This window comes from Strix aluco, chromosome 29, assembly GCF_031877795.1.
Source record: "Strix aluco isolate bStrAlu1 chromosome 29, bStrAlu1.hap1, whole genome shotgun sequence".
In the NCBI taxonomy this organism is placed as follows: domain Eukaryota; kingdom Metazoa; phylum Chordata; class Aves; order Strigiformes; family Strigidae; genus Strix; species Strix aluco.
In genome coordinates this window covers 4,021,158-4,034,707 of record NC_133959.1, presented here as the reverse complement: position 1 = coordinate 4,034,707, position 13,550 = coordinate 4,021,158, and the positions used below count along the sequence as shown (strand labels likewise).

Here is a 13,550-nt window from a genome sequence, read left to right as displayed (position 1 = left end):
AAAGGTCTGTACATGCTGATTTGTTTTTATAGGAATCCAGAGGAGCATCCCAACCCTGCAGGAGCAGAATTTGTCATGCTCACAACAAAAAGCCTGTTCCCCCCCCCAAAAATGAAGGAATAAAGGCCATCCTTATGGATAGATTTTACTCTGTATGTATTCAGGACACCCGCCACTGCCTTGCTAGTGAGGCCAGGCAGGCATGTCCAGACTGGAAATGTAAGTCTGAGGCTACAAATCCCCTTCTTCACACAGCATGATCTTTTGAGTCTCTCCTGGTCACTCAGGGAAGGGCTTTCAAGGAAACTCCACCTGAAATCTGCTGCGTTTCCAGCCTGAACCGCTTCCAGGAGGGCAGAGGATGTCTGTGCTGGGTAACACCGACTCCCACCGCAGGTGTGGCGGGGATGTTCATTTACAGGGAGAAAGCGTAGAACCTTTTGCAATTCTCTGCGTCCAGAGACTATAGTTTAGGCTTTTTTTGCTCTCCACCACCAACATAAAAACATCAGCTACATCTTCCCACCCATAAGCAGGTGCTACGTGGGTTTTCCCAGGTGCAGTATCCCGAAGCCTTGTGGTGCTGCACACGTGCAAAGATACGTTATCTGTGGGTGACCGGATTCTGCACATTTTCCGGCCGAGCGCGGGCGCTGGGAGCCGTTCCCCAGTTGCTGGCAGCTGGCAGACGGCTCCTCCGGACTCGCTCCGGCTCCACACGGAGCTCACCAGAAAATGTGTGGCTGCTGCAGCCGTTTGGGGTTAGAGCCCAGCGTTTTGTGGACTTAGCCCGTTCCTTAAAACCCGTGATGGAAGCTCCATCAGGAAGCACTTGCTGTTAGACGGATAATTTTATGTCACGGGATAACGATGCTGCTTCTATCCGTACCCATCGCATCCCCCAAACGAACTCCAAATGCTGCCGGGGCCCCATTTCACCTGCCAAAATTTGCATTCACCCCAGGCCCCTGTTTCTCCATCAGCTCCCATCCACAACCCCCCCCCCCTTTGTTGGCTGTGACTTCGCAGCCGGTCGCTATGGAAACGGTTTGATGTCGTGGGGAACTGGGAGCTCGGGGAGGGAGAAACCAGCGGCAACTGGGAGAAACCCCGAGCCCGCCCGCGTGCCGACCGGATTCGCGCCGTTGCCCAGGAGTCAAGGGGAACTTTTAAATATTTAATAGAGGAAAAAATTAACTTTTTTCCCCAATCTAGAAGCGCGGGGCCCACACAGTCACCGCTTTTCTCCCCCCCCCCCCGCGCCCTGTGTCACGCACCCGCCCCGCCCCGCGCTGAAGCGCCAAAGCGCGCGCCAACTCTCCGCCCCGCCCCTTCCCCGCCGCCATTGGTCCATCCCCAAAACGTCCCGCCCCTCCGACGACAGACAGCCGGCGCGCCAATAGCAGGTGGCGCCGCGCGGGGCACGCCCCCACGTCCCGCCCTCCGGCGGCGGAGTGGGCGGGGCCGGGCGGTGACGTGAGGGGAGAGGGTAGCAACAGTTGCCTCGAGACCCGGCGCCAGGCGCCATAGTGACCGTAGCCCTGGAGACTGTTACTTGCCAACGGGAGCAACGCGCGGCCCCGGCGGCCGGAGCCCAGCGCAGCCCGCGGCGCCCGGCGGGGAGGGCAGGTGAGCGGGGGCGCGGCGACCCGCCGGGGTTGGGGAGGGGGGGGGAGGACAGCGGGGCCGCCCGCTGAGGGGGGGTCCCGCCCGCTGAGGGGGCCCGCGGCGGGGTGGCTGGGGGGACACACACACGCGCGCGAGTCGCTTCGCGGCCGCCGCGGGGGGGGGGGCGGCGGAGGACGCGGGGACACACACACACATCCCCCCACCCCCCGTCCCGGCCCTCCGCCCCGGCCGCAGGTTCCCCGCCTCGCAACGCTTCCCCGGTATCCGCCGCCCCACGGGGCCGCCCGGGGCTGAGGGCGCTCCCCGCGCCGCCCCCGGAAAGTTGGGAGCGGCGTCGCGCCCGGGCGGAGCGGGGGAGGCGACACCCCCCTTCCCTCCCCGCCGTGCCGCTGCCCGGGGGCACCGCCCGGAGCCCGGCGGTCCCCGCTCCGCGCCCTGCCCGGGGAACGGGAGGCCAAACCGCCCCCCTCCGGCGTGGCGGGGCGGGTGGCGGCCCCGGCGGGGTCGCCGCATCCCTCCCGCGGTAACGAACTTCCTCCCGGCTCGCTTGCTTTTTTTTTTTTCTTGAACTCCCTGCTCCGAGCATCAGGTTTGGTTGGGAACGAGCGTTCAGGAACAAACCGCGGCTGCTACAGAGCCCGGCGGGCTCCGTGTGTCCCCCCCACCCCGCGGCGGTGGGAGCCTGGAAGTACTGGTGAGAGTTGGGAAGCGGGGACCCAGCCGGGCAGCCCCCCCGCCGCCGTGCTCAGGACCTTGCACACCCCTCGTGGTGTCTCCGCTTTCCCCCGAGCACTTCTCCTGGTTTTACCGGGCGGCGGGGAGAGTTGATTTCAGCTCCAGTTTATCCCTTTCGTTTGCCAGAGCACTGAAATCCCAGCACTTGCTTTCTTGTTGGTCTTAGAAACGAGCGAAAATTGCAGTGACACCTATTTTTAAGCATCTGCCGTCTATTCTTGACTTGGTTTCTCCTGTTTGTTTTGAATAAAGTATGTTGTAAAACAAGACTCATCCCCTGTTAAAGCAGGATTTTGAGTATGTGCCTATTTCAAGCGTGAGTTCCTGCAGTCTGATTAAATCTTTCCATTCTTTTTACTTAGATGCTATTTTTTTTTTTTTTTTGGTTTTGCTATTGAAAGAAGCAAATCTTACTAATTAAAGAGCAAAGTGGAATAAATAATAATCTTATTAAATCTACTTCATGTGTTTGAGCTTGGAATGTCCTTAAACTGACCGTGCTCAGCTTCAGATTCATTTGTTAGTCAATGCTTTTTTCATCTGCTTCTGCCCAAACTTTTCATCTCCCCATCTCGGTTAGCAATCATTTGAGAACAGGGAGTAATTGCTGGCTTAAAAAAAGAAGAAAAATAAGTCTTAAAATAGAAAACTTAAGCTCCCAAAGACTGGGGTTCCTTCTTTGCTGTTTGGCTTTTTGGTGTGAGTTTGCTTCGGTCAGTTTAAGAGGAGTTCAGTTAAAGCTGCACATCTAGAGGAAGGGGAGGCATCTTGGAAGGCCCTCTCATGGTCACTCTCGTGTTGAGGGAGTCCAGGATGAGCAAAGTTTGACTTCTAGAAGTCAGGTGAGGAAAAACCACACTTGTAGGACCAAATTGTGGATACTGTGGATATCTAACATTGGGACTGGGATGTGGTGGCTCCAACATTGACTCTCGTTTCATTTTGAAAATCTTAGTTCATTTTTTTTTTAAAAAAAACAACGCATCCAGCTGGTTCTTTACCTCTGACTATTGCTGTCCCAAGGGATGTGAAATTTATTTGTATTTTGTGACATGTGATGCATTTGCCTTTCAGTGTATACAGTTGTGGGCGTGCTCTGTTTTTTTTTGTTTTAAGCCTTTAGAGTTCATGTTCTCAAAGCTGTTCATGTCCCTGTGAGGTTTGGAAATATCTTTTTAAATGGAATCTAGCTTCTCAGGTAACTACAGGATCTCAGCCTTAAGGGTGAAAGTGCACGCAAAAGCAAGCGAGGGGTTGACAACTGGAATTTCTTTGTCCCCACTTGCTTTCTGCAGAACGGGAATGATCCCAGCGCATTCGTGGATAAGAGCATCCGCTGCCACAGAGCAGGAGCCAGGTCTGTCAGACTTCACATGGGGCTCCCACAGACAGTCCCTGCTTTGCATTTCCCTGCTGTGCCATTTGCATCTCATGAATTCCTCTCGTAGTACCGTGTCCCTCTCCTGGGGCCCTGCGTGCCAGCGCCAGCTCTGTTCACCGTGGAAGGGTCCGAGCGAGTGCAAAATCCCAACGCTGTGCTACAGCAACCGGAGAGGGTGTAAGACACGCAGGCAACTCGCTGGGTGCCGTGACCGTGGCCTAGTGCTGCAAATTCTCCCCTAGCAACAGATCTGCCCCCTCAAGGAGCGTTTTGTAGGTTTAGCATATAAGTTTGTAGGTTTAGCATATAATTTTGTAGGTTTGGCCTATAAATGGAGGCCCATCTTCATCAAGGGACTTCGGTGCCACGTGTCTTGTTGAGGGGTGGGAGGGAGGGGGTTGCCCATCTCAAGACTTAAGCCTGAGTGCAGTCTAGGGAGAGTAGCCGTTAAATGATGTGTTATGTACGTGAAGGTACATTAAAAATACACTTGCTGTGTAGTTTTGCATGTGTACATCTGAAATGGTAATTTAAGGCCGTAATTGTTGAAGGCATGAGCAGCCAGTGTCACGGATGTTGTGTGTCCTGGGTAAATCCTCCAGCTGAGACTATTCATTGCCACTAAAAGTCACCTCTGTACTTGTTACCCTCTCTGTCACAAAACGTCTTCAGGGCTGCCATAAATGTAAAGCCTCAGTCAGCGGTTAATAACTGTAGCTTTTCCCAGCTCCATCGCAGTAAAATAGATGGCGCCAGTCATTGTCTTTAAATAGTCTCATGCTTGTAACACCTCAGAGCATTGACAGCTGTTATGTTTAATCACAACATGTTTTCGCTTTTAATACGGGCCTGTAAACATAGCTGTTTTAATGTATTCTAGCATATTTTCCTTGTTCAGTTTTAGTACTCTAGAGCTAAAAGCGTCCTGCAGCGTGCGGAGTCACAGCGCGGGGAGGGCAGTGCTGATTCAACAGGCTTATCTTACCCCTCGGCTTCTCAGCCAAAGTTTCTGCTGGAGGCTGCCGAGTTATATTTAAACCAAGTTTTCCCCTCTTTCCCTCCCTCAAAACAAATGCCGTCGCAGTTAACGTCGGGCCGCCCGCCAGCTGGAGCGAAGCGCTGCCCGGACCAGCGTGCCAGGGCTTGCCGTGGGTGCTGCGGGGAGGAGAGGAGCTGCCTCACCTCCCCCTGTGTCAGTGCACGCAGCTCCGTGAGCCGGGATTATGTTTCTGATATTTGAAACATATGCAAGGTTTCTTTCCGTAATCTGCGCTTTGAGACTCGGTATTTTGTCTTATTTGGACTGGCAGTTCTTTACTCCTGTGTTCAAACATTCACAAATCCACCTTATTGTCTAAGAATGTGCTGGCTTTCTCACGTTAGGTTGTTTCTGTCTAAGTAGCATATGAACTAATTATGCCATAAATATATAAACAGACAACAAAACATTTCTTCAGCGCAAGCCACGTACCCATTAATACGCTGAACAAAGAAGAATCTTTTTGTACGAGGCACTACCTACAGAAAATCACTTTTTTTAACACAGGCAGCGTGGAGGCAGTTCTTGCAGTGCCCATCAGTACACAAACTGTTCAGTTAGGGGGGAAAGGGAAAAAAAAAAAAACACCCCACCTTCAGTTTTGGGCCATGTTTTTGATGAAAGATGGCTATGTTGCATTTCCCCCAGCTAAAACAGAACAACTAGAAAAGTTTAAATTTGTGTAATTCGGCTGACTTGCTAAAACAATATTTAGTGATGTGTAGACATGTGATTTCATGTCAATGAATGCAAAAATCTTCTGATGATATTCTTGCTCACGACACTGGGGGGTTAAGCACTGTCTATCCAGCATTAAAGTTACAAGGAGTATTTCAAACTGCAACAGGAGTCCTCCCAAATAGAACTTCATAAACTGTTTTGTTTTGTTGATCTGGTATTACACCAGAGTTAAGAGCTGTAGAAATGCCAAATGAAGGCAATTGATAAGCTTGCTTGTTTTCCTAAATTAGATTTCTATTAAGATATTAAGAATTTGTTTTTCTGAGCTTAATAAATGCCTCAGCACAGTATAAATGTGTCGTAGCAGCGAAGCTTTGAAAGAGATTAACAACTGAACATTGCAGTTGCTTTCAAAGAAACAGGTCACAGAATGCTGTGCCAGTGATGACTTTATATAAAGCAAATACAAAAATATTTTAGATTCTTTGTTTCCTTGTCCCAAACCAATACTCTGCTGAAGGAAATCCTCAGTATCTCTAGCAAGAAGCTGACGGAAGTAATAATTGCATTGACTGCCACGGTATTCCTCACTGATGCATCATTTAGTTAATTGATGTATATTATGACTGTCCAGTCTCCACAAATTTTTTCTGTTTGAGGTGGTTCTTTGGCTTTATGCGCAGGAATGTCTGAATGTGTATGAGGACAAACGACAGCAGGTACCTGTGTGTAGGCTATGATGAAGACCAGCAGTTTGAGGCACGTCCCTGTCTTCTGGGGCAGAGTGACTTCATGCTCTGACTTCTTCAGGGCATCTCTAGTTTATACGAGGTCTCTAGTCCTTACAAAGAAAATGCAGAACACAACCAGAAACAAAGCGAAAGCGGGAGGCAAGAAGGCTTCTATGGATGCCACCATGTCCAAGGTGCGTGTAGCAGCGTCTCTCCGTGGAGATCAGCAGGAGTTGTCCTGCCGCCCCTCTCGGGGCAGCCCAAGCGGAGCCGACAGAAGCACTTTCCTGTTGCTCGCTGCATCTACGCCCTGAATTTTGCTACCGTACATAGTGCCGAAGGGGTGTGTTTCTTTTCTGTGCCCTTGCCAGCTGACGCTGTTCTGCTGTGAGAAATTCACAGTGTGGGTCAGGGTTTCCAAACCGCTGCTTGCTCAGCTGTCCTCACAGGAAGGATTTGCGTTGTACTGTGGTACGTGGCAGCAAGCTCCGGGCTTTGGGGCAGGAGACCTGTCTCCAGTCCTGCTGCCTCCCCTTGGTCTCTTGGTGTTGTACACAGATAGAGATGTTTGCATGGGAAATTGTATTTTCCTCATCCCTTCTAGAGAAGCGGTTCATGGCTGGATTTACTTTTCTCCCGTGCAGTTTTGGAGTGTGCACGGGCAGACACGTGCTGCAAACCCGTGCGGCTTCTCCTTCGCGGGCCTGTTACGGATGAGTGAATCCTTGTAAAGTCCACGTGGCATGAGTGAATCTGGGGGTAAAGAAAGATGGTTCTGTCTTCGCTGAATTTTGCAAGTGCCCAACTCGTTCGGAAGCGCTAGCATGAAACCAGTACTGAACCTGTGTGGTGATGCACCAGTTATTCAGGAGTTTGTCTGGGATTATGTGGTTGGTGGTTCTTTGAGGTTAACACAAGGCAAAGGGCCCCGCTGAACTGAGCCCGTAATTAAGGATGCTCCTTCTTTTGGAGATGTCAGCAGTTGAGACTGACAAGAAGCATCGGGGGAAGAGGAGAGAAAGGAAAAGGCGCGGGTGGAATGATTATAAGCAAACAACCTAAGCATAATAAGCAATTTCCTTAGCTGCCACCTAGTTAGTCATTGCGAGACTATTCTTTAGTATCAGCTTAAGATCCCATTGCCACCATGACAACCCTGGAACTATTCTGGATAATTTCTGTCTTAACACACAGCTGATCAAACATTCACCTTGCTTTGGGAATTATATTCGTTCTTCTAACCTCTGGTGGAGGCTATCGGGGGTGTAGGGAGTTCAGTGGGTTTTAGAAGAAGGAACCTCATGCTGACAGGTAGAACCCCTAGACTGGCCTGTCTTTGTGTAGCTGAGCAGGTGCACTTTGCAACCACTTTTTTTTTTTCTTCTTTTTTCCTAAAACAGTGCTACAGTGATTAGAGAAACCAGGACACCGAGCATTTAATTTTTATTATAATCATGTACATCCAGCAGCCCTAGACTGCGATGCAGTGATGGCCTAATACACCACTGGTTGAAGTTATTCTAGTCACTTGATTTGGAAAGGTGATTTACAGTGGATGCAGTGTCTTCTAGAATGGCACAGTCTAGATGATCTGAGCACGTTGCATCTGATGACAGCTTTTGCACAGAGGATTTCCCATGTTTTGGTGCTCACAGAACTAGATGCCGACGTAGTTGAGCTCTAATTGGCTCATGTGAAAAGGCCTTTTTCTTTTCCCTGCTTGGCTTTCTCCAAGATCTGATCCTGAGCTGAACCCGTGCTTGGTGATGTGTGGGCTGGATTAGTGCTTCTTGTGCCTAGGGGACAGGTTCAGAGGGCTTTACAGTCTGGTAATGGACAATTTCACAATTAGACAATTTCTTAAGTATCCTTTACTCGGTGTATAAACAAGGCTGTGGGACTGGTTAACAAGGCACAGGGACAGTAACTCTGAATGCAGATGGCATTCCTCTCCCCATCGCCTCACTGCCGTGGTGGAAGAGGGTTTCAGCAGTGCCCAGGGACAGAGCTGAGTCTCCACGTGGACAAAGCCAGGCTTTGTTGAGAAGGCAGCCTGTCCTTGCCAGGCAGTGTGTCGCTGTCTCCCACGGGTGAGTGTGCCTGTTCTTCACTGCTCGGCCCAACCTCTCCAGTCTGCTGCAACTGAGGCTGCCACTGGAGAAGGGAAGCAAAAGGAGGCACCTGGAGATGTGTGTGATTAGGTGGACAAAGAGCCTGTCTCCATGCAGCCAGGGGATGCTTGTGGGACACAGGGCTGACGGACAGATTCTGCGCAGAGCTGGATATTCCAGTCAGTTCAGCCAGATCTGGGGCCTTTCTGGCAAGCAGGCAGGAGTCTTGTATTTTCTCTTACCCAGACTGTGTTCAGTAAACAGAATTTGTGCACAGTCTCTGATAAGATGAAGCTTGCAGAAAGCTGGGAGGAAGCAAGTGCTGAGATAAGACCAACCTCTCAGTGTGTTGTAGGTACAGTCAGTGTTGTCACCTCGCTGGTCTGTGCAAGAACATCCTTCTTTCTCATCCCTCCTCCCAAGCTGTCTTGGATGGTACAGTTAAAAAAACAACTTGAAATCCATCTCTGGGCTGTGAAACATGGGGGTATATGTGAATAAGTGCACATGGACTACTTCTGTCTAATTTATCTTCAGTCCTTGCATTTAAACAAAATATGTGCTGTTTAAACCCCAACTCCCTTCCCCCCAAAAGAAGATGAAATGCAGATCTTTTCAAATATTCATGACTTTAAATGACCAATCATGGGAGGAAATTTTTCTTCGGTAGGTACAGATAATAAGAGAAATAATGGCTTCTGGTCACCAAGCTAATCTTCAGAGCTTCCTTCTTCCTAGCAAATATTTATTCTTCTTAATATGATAGATGTGCACCATTGTTCAGAAGACTTGCACCCGCCAGGAAAATGAAATATCCCTCACCCAGGTCCTAAAACCCTTGAAGAAACCGGGGTTTGCCTGCAGGTTACCTGTCCTTCACAGTTGTTTGAACTCAGAATGGAGATTTTTCTATATTAATTACCTTCCCCCAAACTGTAAATATAAGGCTCACCCTTCATGTTTTAGGCATCAGCTCTGTTACATTCATCTGCAGAGGCTGACAACCTGCAGCACTCTGGAGCCGGGCACTGCAAAAACAAAGGTTGTTCATGGCGTAGCCTAGAGATCTCTTGGTGTCAATGTTTTCCTTTAGGAATAGCATTTGCTGTGGTAGTTTCCATAAGATTGCTCCCAACACCGTGATCAGATAATGTTCACCGGATAGGAGCCCCTGGCAGGCAGGAAGCACTTAGGTGCTTAGAACTGCTGCTTGCTGTGCTAATAAATGGACTTATTTAAATTTCAGAGTATTGTCTTCTGTGCTGCAACCATTAGAGATAATTGTGTAAGGTAAGGAGTTGAGCCAGATAATTCATGTTTCAAATTTTATTGGAGCAGCAAAAGTGGTTTTTGATTCTTACCACTCATGTTTTCCACATTTTCATTCTTCCCAGTCTAGGTGCTGCTCAGAACTTAATCTTTAAAAACAAACAGACAGAAACCAAGAAAAATACCCCAACTTGTTTTTAGAGAAAGAGCGCAGTCAACATTTCTGTAACATTTAATAAACTATGTATTCCCAGAGGTTTACCTGGCTACCGAAATTTTGAGTCAGTTCCTTATTTAATCTTCCTTGAGGTAGAGGCACTGAGTAGAAGTAGCTTCTTTTAGACTTATTATCTAATAGTAGTTAAAAACCATGAATGTCTGAGCTGTTACAGTGCCAGGAAGCCCCACCATACCCTGATAATCCCTTATCCTGGTGCAGTGGGGGCTGGTCTCTGCCCCAAAGTACTCACAGGGGTTTCATGGGAGAGGCAGATTGTTTTACGACAAAGATGGGGGTTAATTGGGTGCTGGCAGAGTGTTTTATCCGTCACAGAAATCTCCTCTGCAGTCCCCATCCAAGACATTCCAGTGTGATGCCTCATCAGCTGCTGCTGCGTCATCTCCGTACTGTTGGGAAGGGCTGTCGCCACAGCCTTTCGTTACTAGGGAAGAGCCCGAGGTGCCTTCAAGTGAAGGATCTTTAGGTTATTTAAGATACATAACCCTTCTAGAGATCAGCTTTGCTGAGACAAACCGCTCCCCTGTGCCTTCGTGGAGGCAACGCGTGACGTGTGAGCTGTCATGTTGGTGCTTAATAAACTACCAACTAATTTTTAGAGTTGATTTTTGGGGGTCAATATTCTGATTCTTACCAGGGTGTGAGGACAGAGCACACACAAGTGTGGGCCAGGCAGTGCCTTTCTGTTTATTCCACTGTATCTATTGTCATGGTGGCTTACAGCTGAGCCGGGTAGTGGACTGCGGAATAAGTTTCTCCTAAATACAAACTGTGGACCGGGTACTTTTCCGCATCTTTTCCATGGATGCAATCACTCAGAAAAACATGATCTGCCTTATTGCAATGCTCAGGAATTTTTAAGTCCCCTACTGCAGCCCCATAGGGAAATGGGCTTTGTCTTTAGCTCCACAGGTACCATGCAAGCTCTGTCTTCATATCTCACTTGTAAAAAGCACATTTCCTTGATGGGGACTGAAAGGAGACATTTTAATATCAAAACATCTGAGGGTATGCCTGTCACAGTAAAATCTCTGTATGTTTATGCAGGCCCTGGGGCTGTATCTATATCTGTGTATGTGGAGATACATGCATTTTTTTTATATACACACACATGTATATAAAATTATACCTATATATGTACATTATGATAGAGTAGTTCCAGGAGTGCACCACGCTGAAGGATGTTTATTCCACATTTCTGATGCACCTCCTTGCCTCCAGACCCAGTCCTCCCAGGGTTTTCCATGCCACCTTAGACTCTCCTGTAGAATTGTGCTCTGAGGCATAAATTAGTCTCTGATCTAGCAAGTCCCATCTTTTTCTGATCCAGAATCCACATCTATTGGTACTTCAGAGTCTGTCTGGGAAGCTCTGCCTTATTTGCTCTCTGCTTTCATTTCCATTTCCCCTTAGGGAAAAATTCAATACCTGCCTTTTTTCCAGGAGCTAGAAAGTTGAGATGGGTAGACTTGTAAGGATTAATATTTGTAAACTGCTTTGAAATCCTCAAGTGATTGCTGCTTTACTCACTGATCAAAATCACATATGTATTTTTTGGGGTGGTGTCGTTATTAAAGGTCTTTTCCAACCTAAATTATTCTATGATTCTCCATCTGCTTCATGCCCTCTCAGAACACTTTATGCAGAGACACTTGCCTTTTACCCTCTCAACACCAAGAACGGGGATGTGTGCTGCACGGCTCTGGCTGCTCTGGGTCCTCTTAAGAGAAGCACTCGATGCTGTTGCTGGCTTCTCTTTGCTCCCCTGGATGTGCATGGGCACAGTCCTCCAGGAGAAACAGCTACTTGGTGGATCTTCCTCCCACAGTTTGCTCTCCCTTCTTCAGAGGGCTGGCAGTCTTGCAGGGTGCTGGCTAGTGAAGATGCAGAAACCATGCTCAGAGCCATGTTTTGGTCCTGAAAAACTGAGAGAGGGAAAACAGCTAACCAACTCCTGGAGAAATTATTTAATTAGATAAATGCTTTTGGGGAAGAGAGTCATTAGGGGATTTCACGCTGAAATGATGCCAGTGTCATTCTTCAGGCTGTTTTACAATCCCAGTGAACGCACGTGTAGAGTGCTCTCAAAAAGTGAAATTTTGGAACAAAAATATTTGGGAAGATGAACTGTAGGTGAGCTAAACTCTGTTCTTCCACGTTGCCCTGTTTGCGGTACCCGATGAGAAATACAGGATAGTTTCAGTGACACTCCCTCTCTTTGCACATTTCAAGAGACAATTTATGTTTCTGAATTTTTCCAGCTGTATTCTAACCTCATGTCCTTAAAACTCAAGCTTTTTTCTTAAATGCCACCAAATAACTAAATTAATACATCATATGTTGCAATTCTTATTCATGTTCCCTGAAGAATTACTTAATACTTTGGTGATGAGTCTCTTATTACTCTATCCTTAAGGAATTTTTGTGATCGCTTTCATTTTGGCAAATACACGGTTGAATTTATATTACGATGTTGGACAACAAAATGTTCCACAGTGAACATTTTGAATGCATCTCTTGATTTCTGACTACTTTCTTCATATATGAGGATTGAATTACATGATTAGATACAACATTATGCAGTATTTCTGCTGGAGAAAAATAAATTGTGGATGAATTTCTACTTTACACTCTGGCTTATAGCCATCCTGGGTTGATAGTGAACTGAAAGTTGGCAAGAACTGACAGCTTGTAGCCTCTCTGCACTATTTTTTTATACCTTTTTCTCTATCAGGTTTATAAAACTTTTACTAATTTTCTTGCATCACAAGGTTAAGGGTTGAGCTACTTCCTGTTCCCTGGAAGCAAGATTTTCCCCCAAATCAGCAGTAACGTATGCTGACCGGTTAAAGAAGGTATGTAATAATATGGTCCAATAATGTAATAACAGAGGATTTTAATTTTTAAGTCTGCCCCCCTCTTCACCTTCCAGAAATCTTACTCAGCTGGGTGCAGTGAGTTAACTGCATTATTCCTTTGAGAAAATAGTGTGTTGAAAACCTATTTTGGAAGGTAAACTAATCTCTGTACTGATGCCATTTTATAACAACAGTGGGTGTTTTCCCACCTGCAGAAGCACAGACAGCGTTCTCCCCTGGAGACACGTGTGCACACATTCGCGGAACTGGAGATCGAGGTTGCAAACACAATATTTGTAAAAAATGTCTTTTTTTTCTTCTTCTTCTTTGCAAATGGCTGCTGGCATCATTGCTGTAACTGCCTTTTCCTAGAGACAACAATGTCTCTTGTGAACTTAATATAAACTGCTTGTAGTACTCCTTTGAGTCCATTTCTTGAACTGTATCTTTGAAAGATCCCTCTGTAGGTTTGTGTCAGTGTTGGAGGGTGAGCTAGCTGACTTTTTTGTTATATAGTGATGGTGGGAGAAAAAATCTGATGTGAATACTCAGCTGAACAATGTGCATTATTTCTACTGGAGTGCTTTTTGCCTGAGCAACGTAAGTGCAGATGCAGAGAAGATGATGGTGTTTTCTTTTTTCCCTCCATCTGTAGAAAGTAGAACTTCTCCATCGAGAAAATTAGATTTTTTAAAACTTCTGTTAATGTCTTGATGGTATGTACTCCTCTGACCTATACCACTGAACTAAACCCATTCACTTTTGATTTATAACATGCTAAATGAGAACAGAAGCTGACCCTTCTGTTCTGGAAGACTGAACTGGAAATTTGGGATTAACAAAATCTACTTTTTTGCCTTTGAAACAGGCAGATGGGA

At 47.3% G+C, this 13,550-nt stretch overlaps 1 protein-coding gene across 7 annotated transcripts in view; it reads left to right on the top strand.

The window, feature by feature from the left end:
• The first annotated feature begins 1,516 nt into the window (after positions 1-1,516).
• Positions 1,517-13,550, top strand: part of RFX2 (regulatory factor X2) — a 60,700-nt gene continuing 48,666 nt past the window's right edge. For 5 of the 7 annotated variants that reach the window (XM_074808667.1, XM_074808666.1, XM_074808665.1 and 2 more), the window contains exons 1-2: positions 1,575-1,629; positions 3,660-3,721. In XM_074808667.1, the coding sequence (XP_074664768.1) occupies positions 3,667-3,721 (55 nt within the window). In that variant the 5' untranslated portion in view covers positions 1,575-1,629; positions 3,660-3,666. Of the gene's footprint in view, positions 1,630-3,659; positions 3,722-13,550 lie in introns of all 7 variants that reach the window. The other 2 variants (XM_074808660.1, XM_074808664.1) reach the window with 2 other exon arrangements.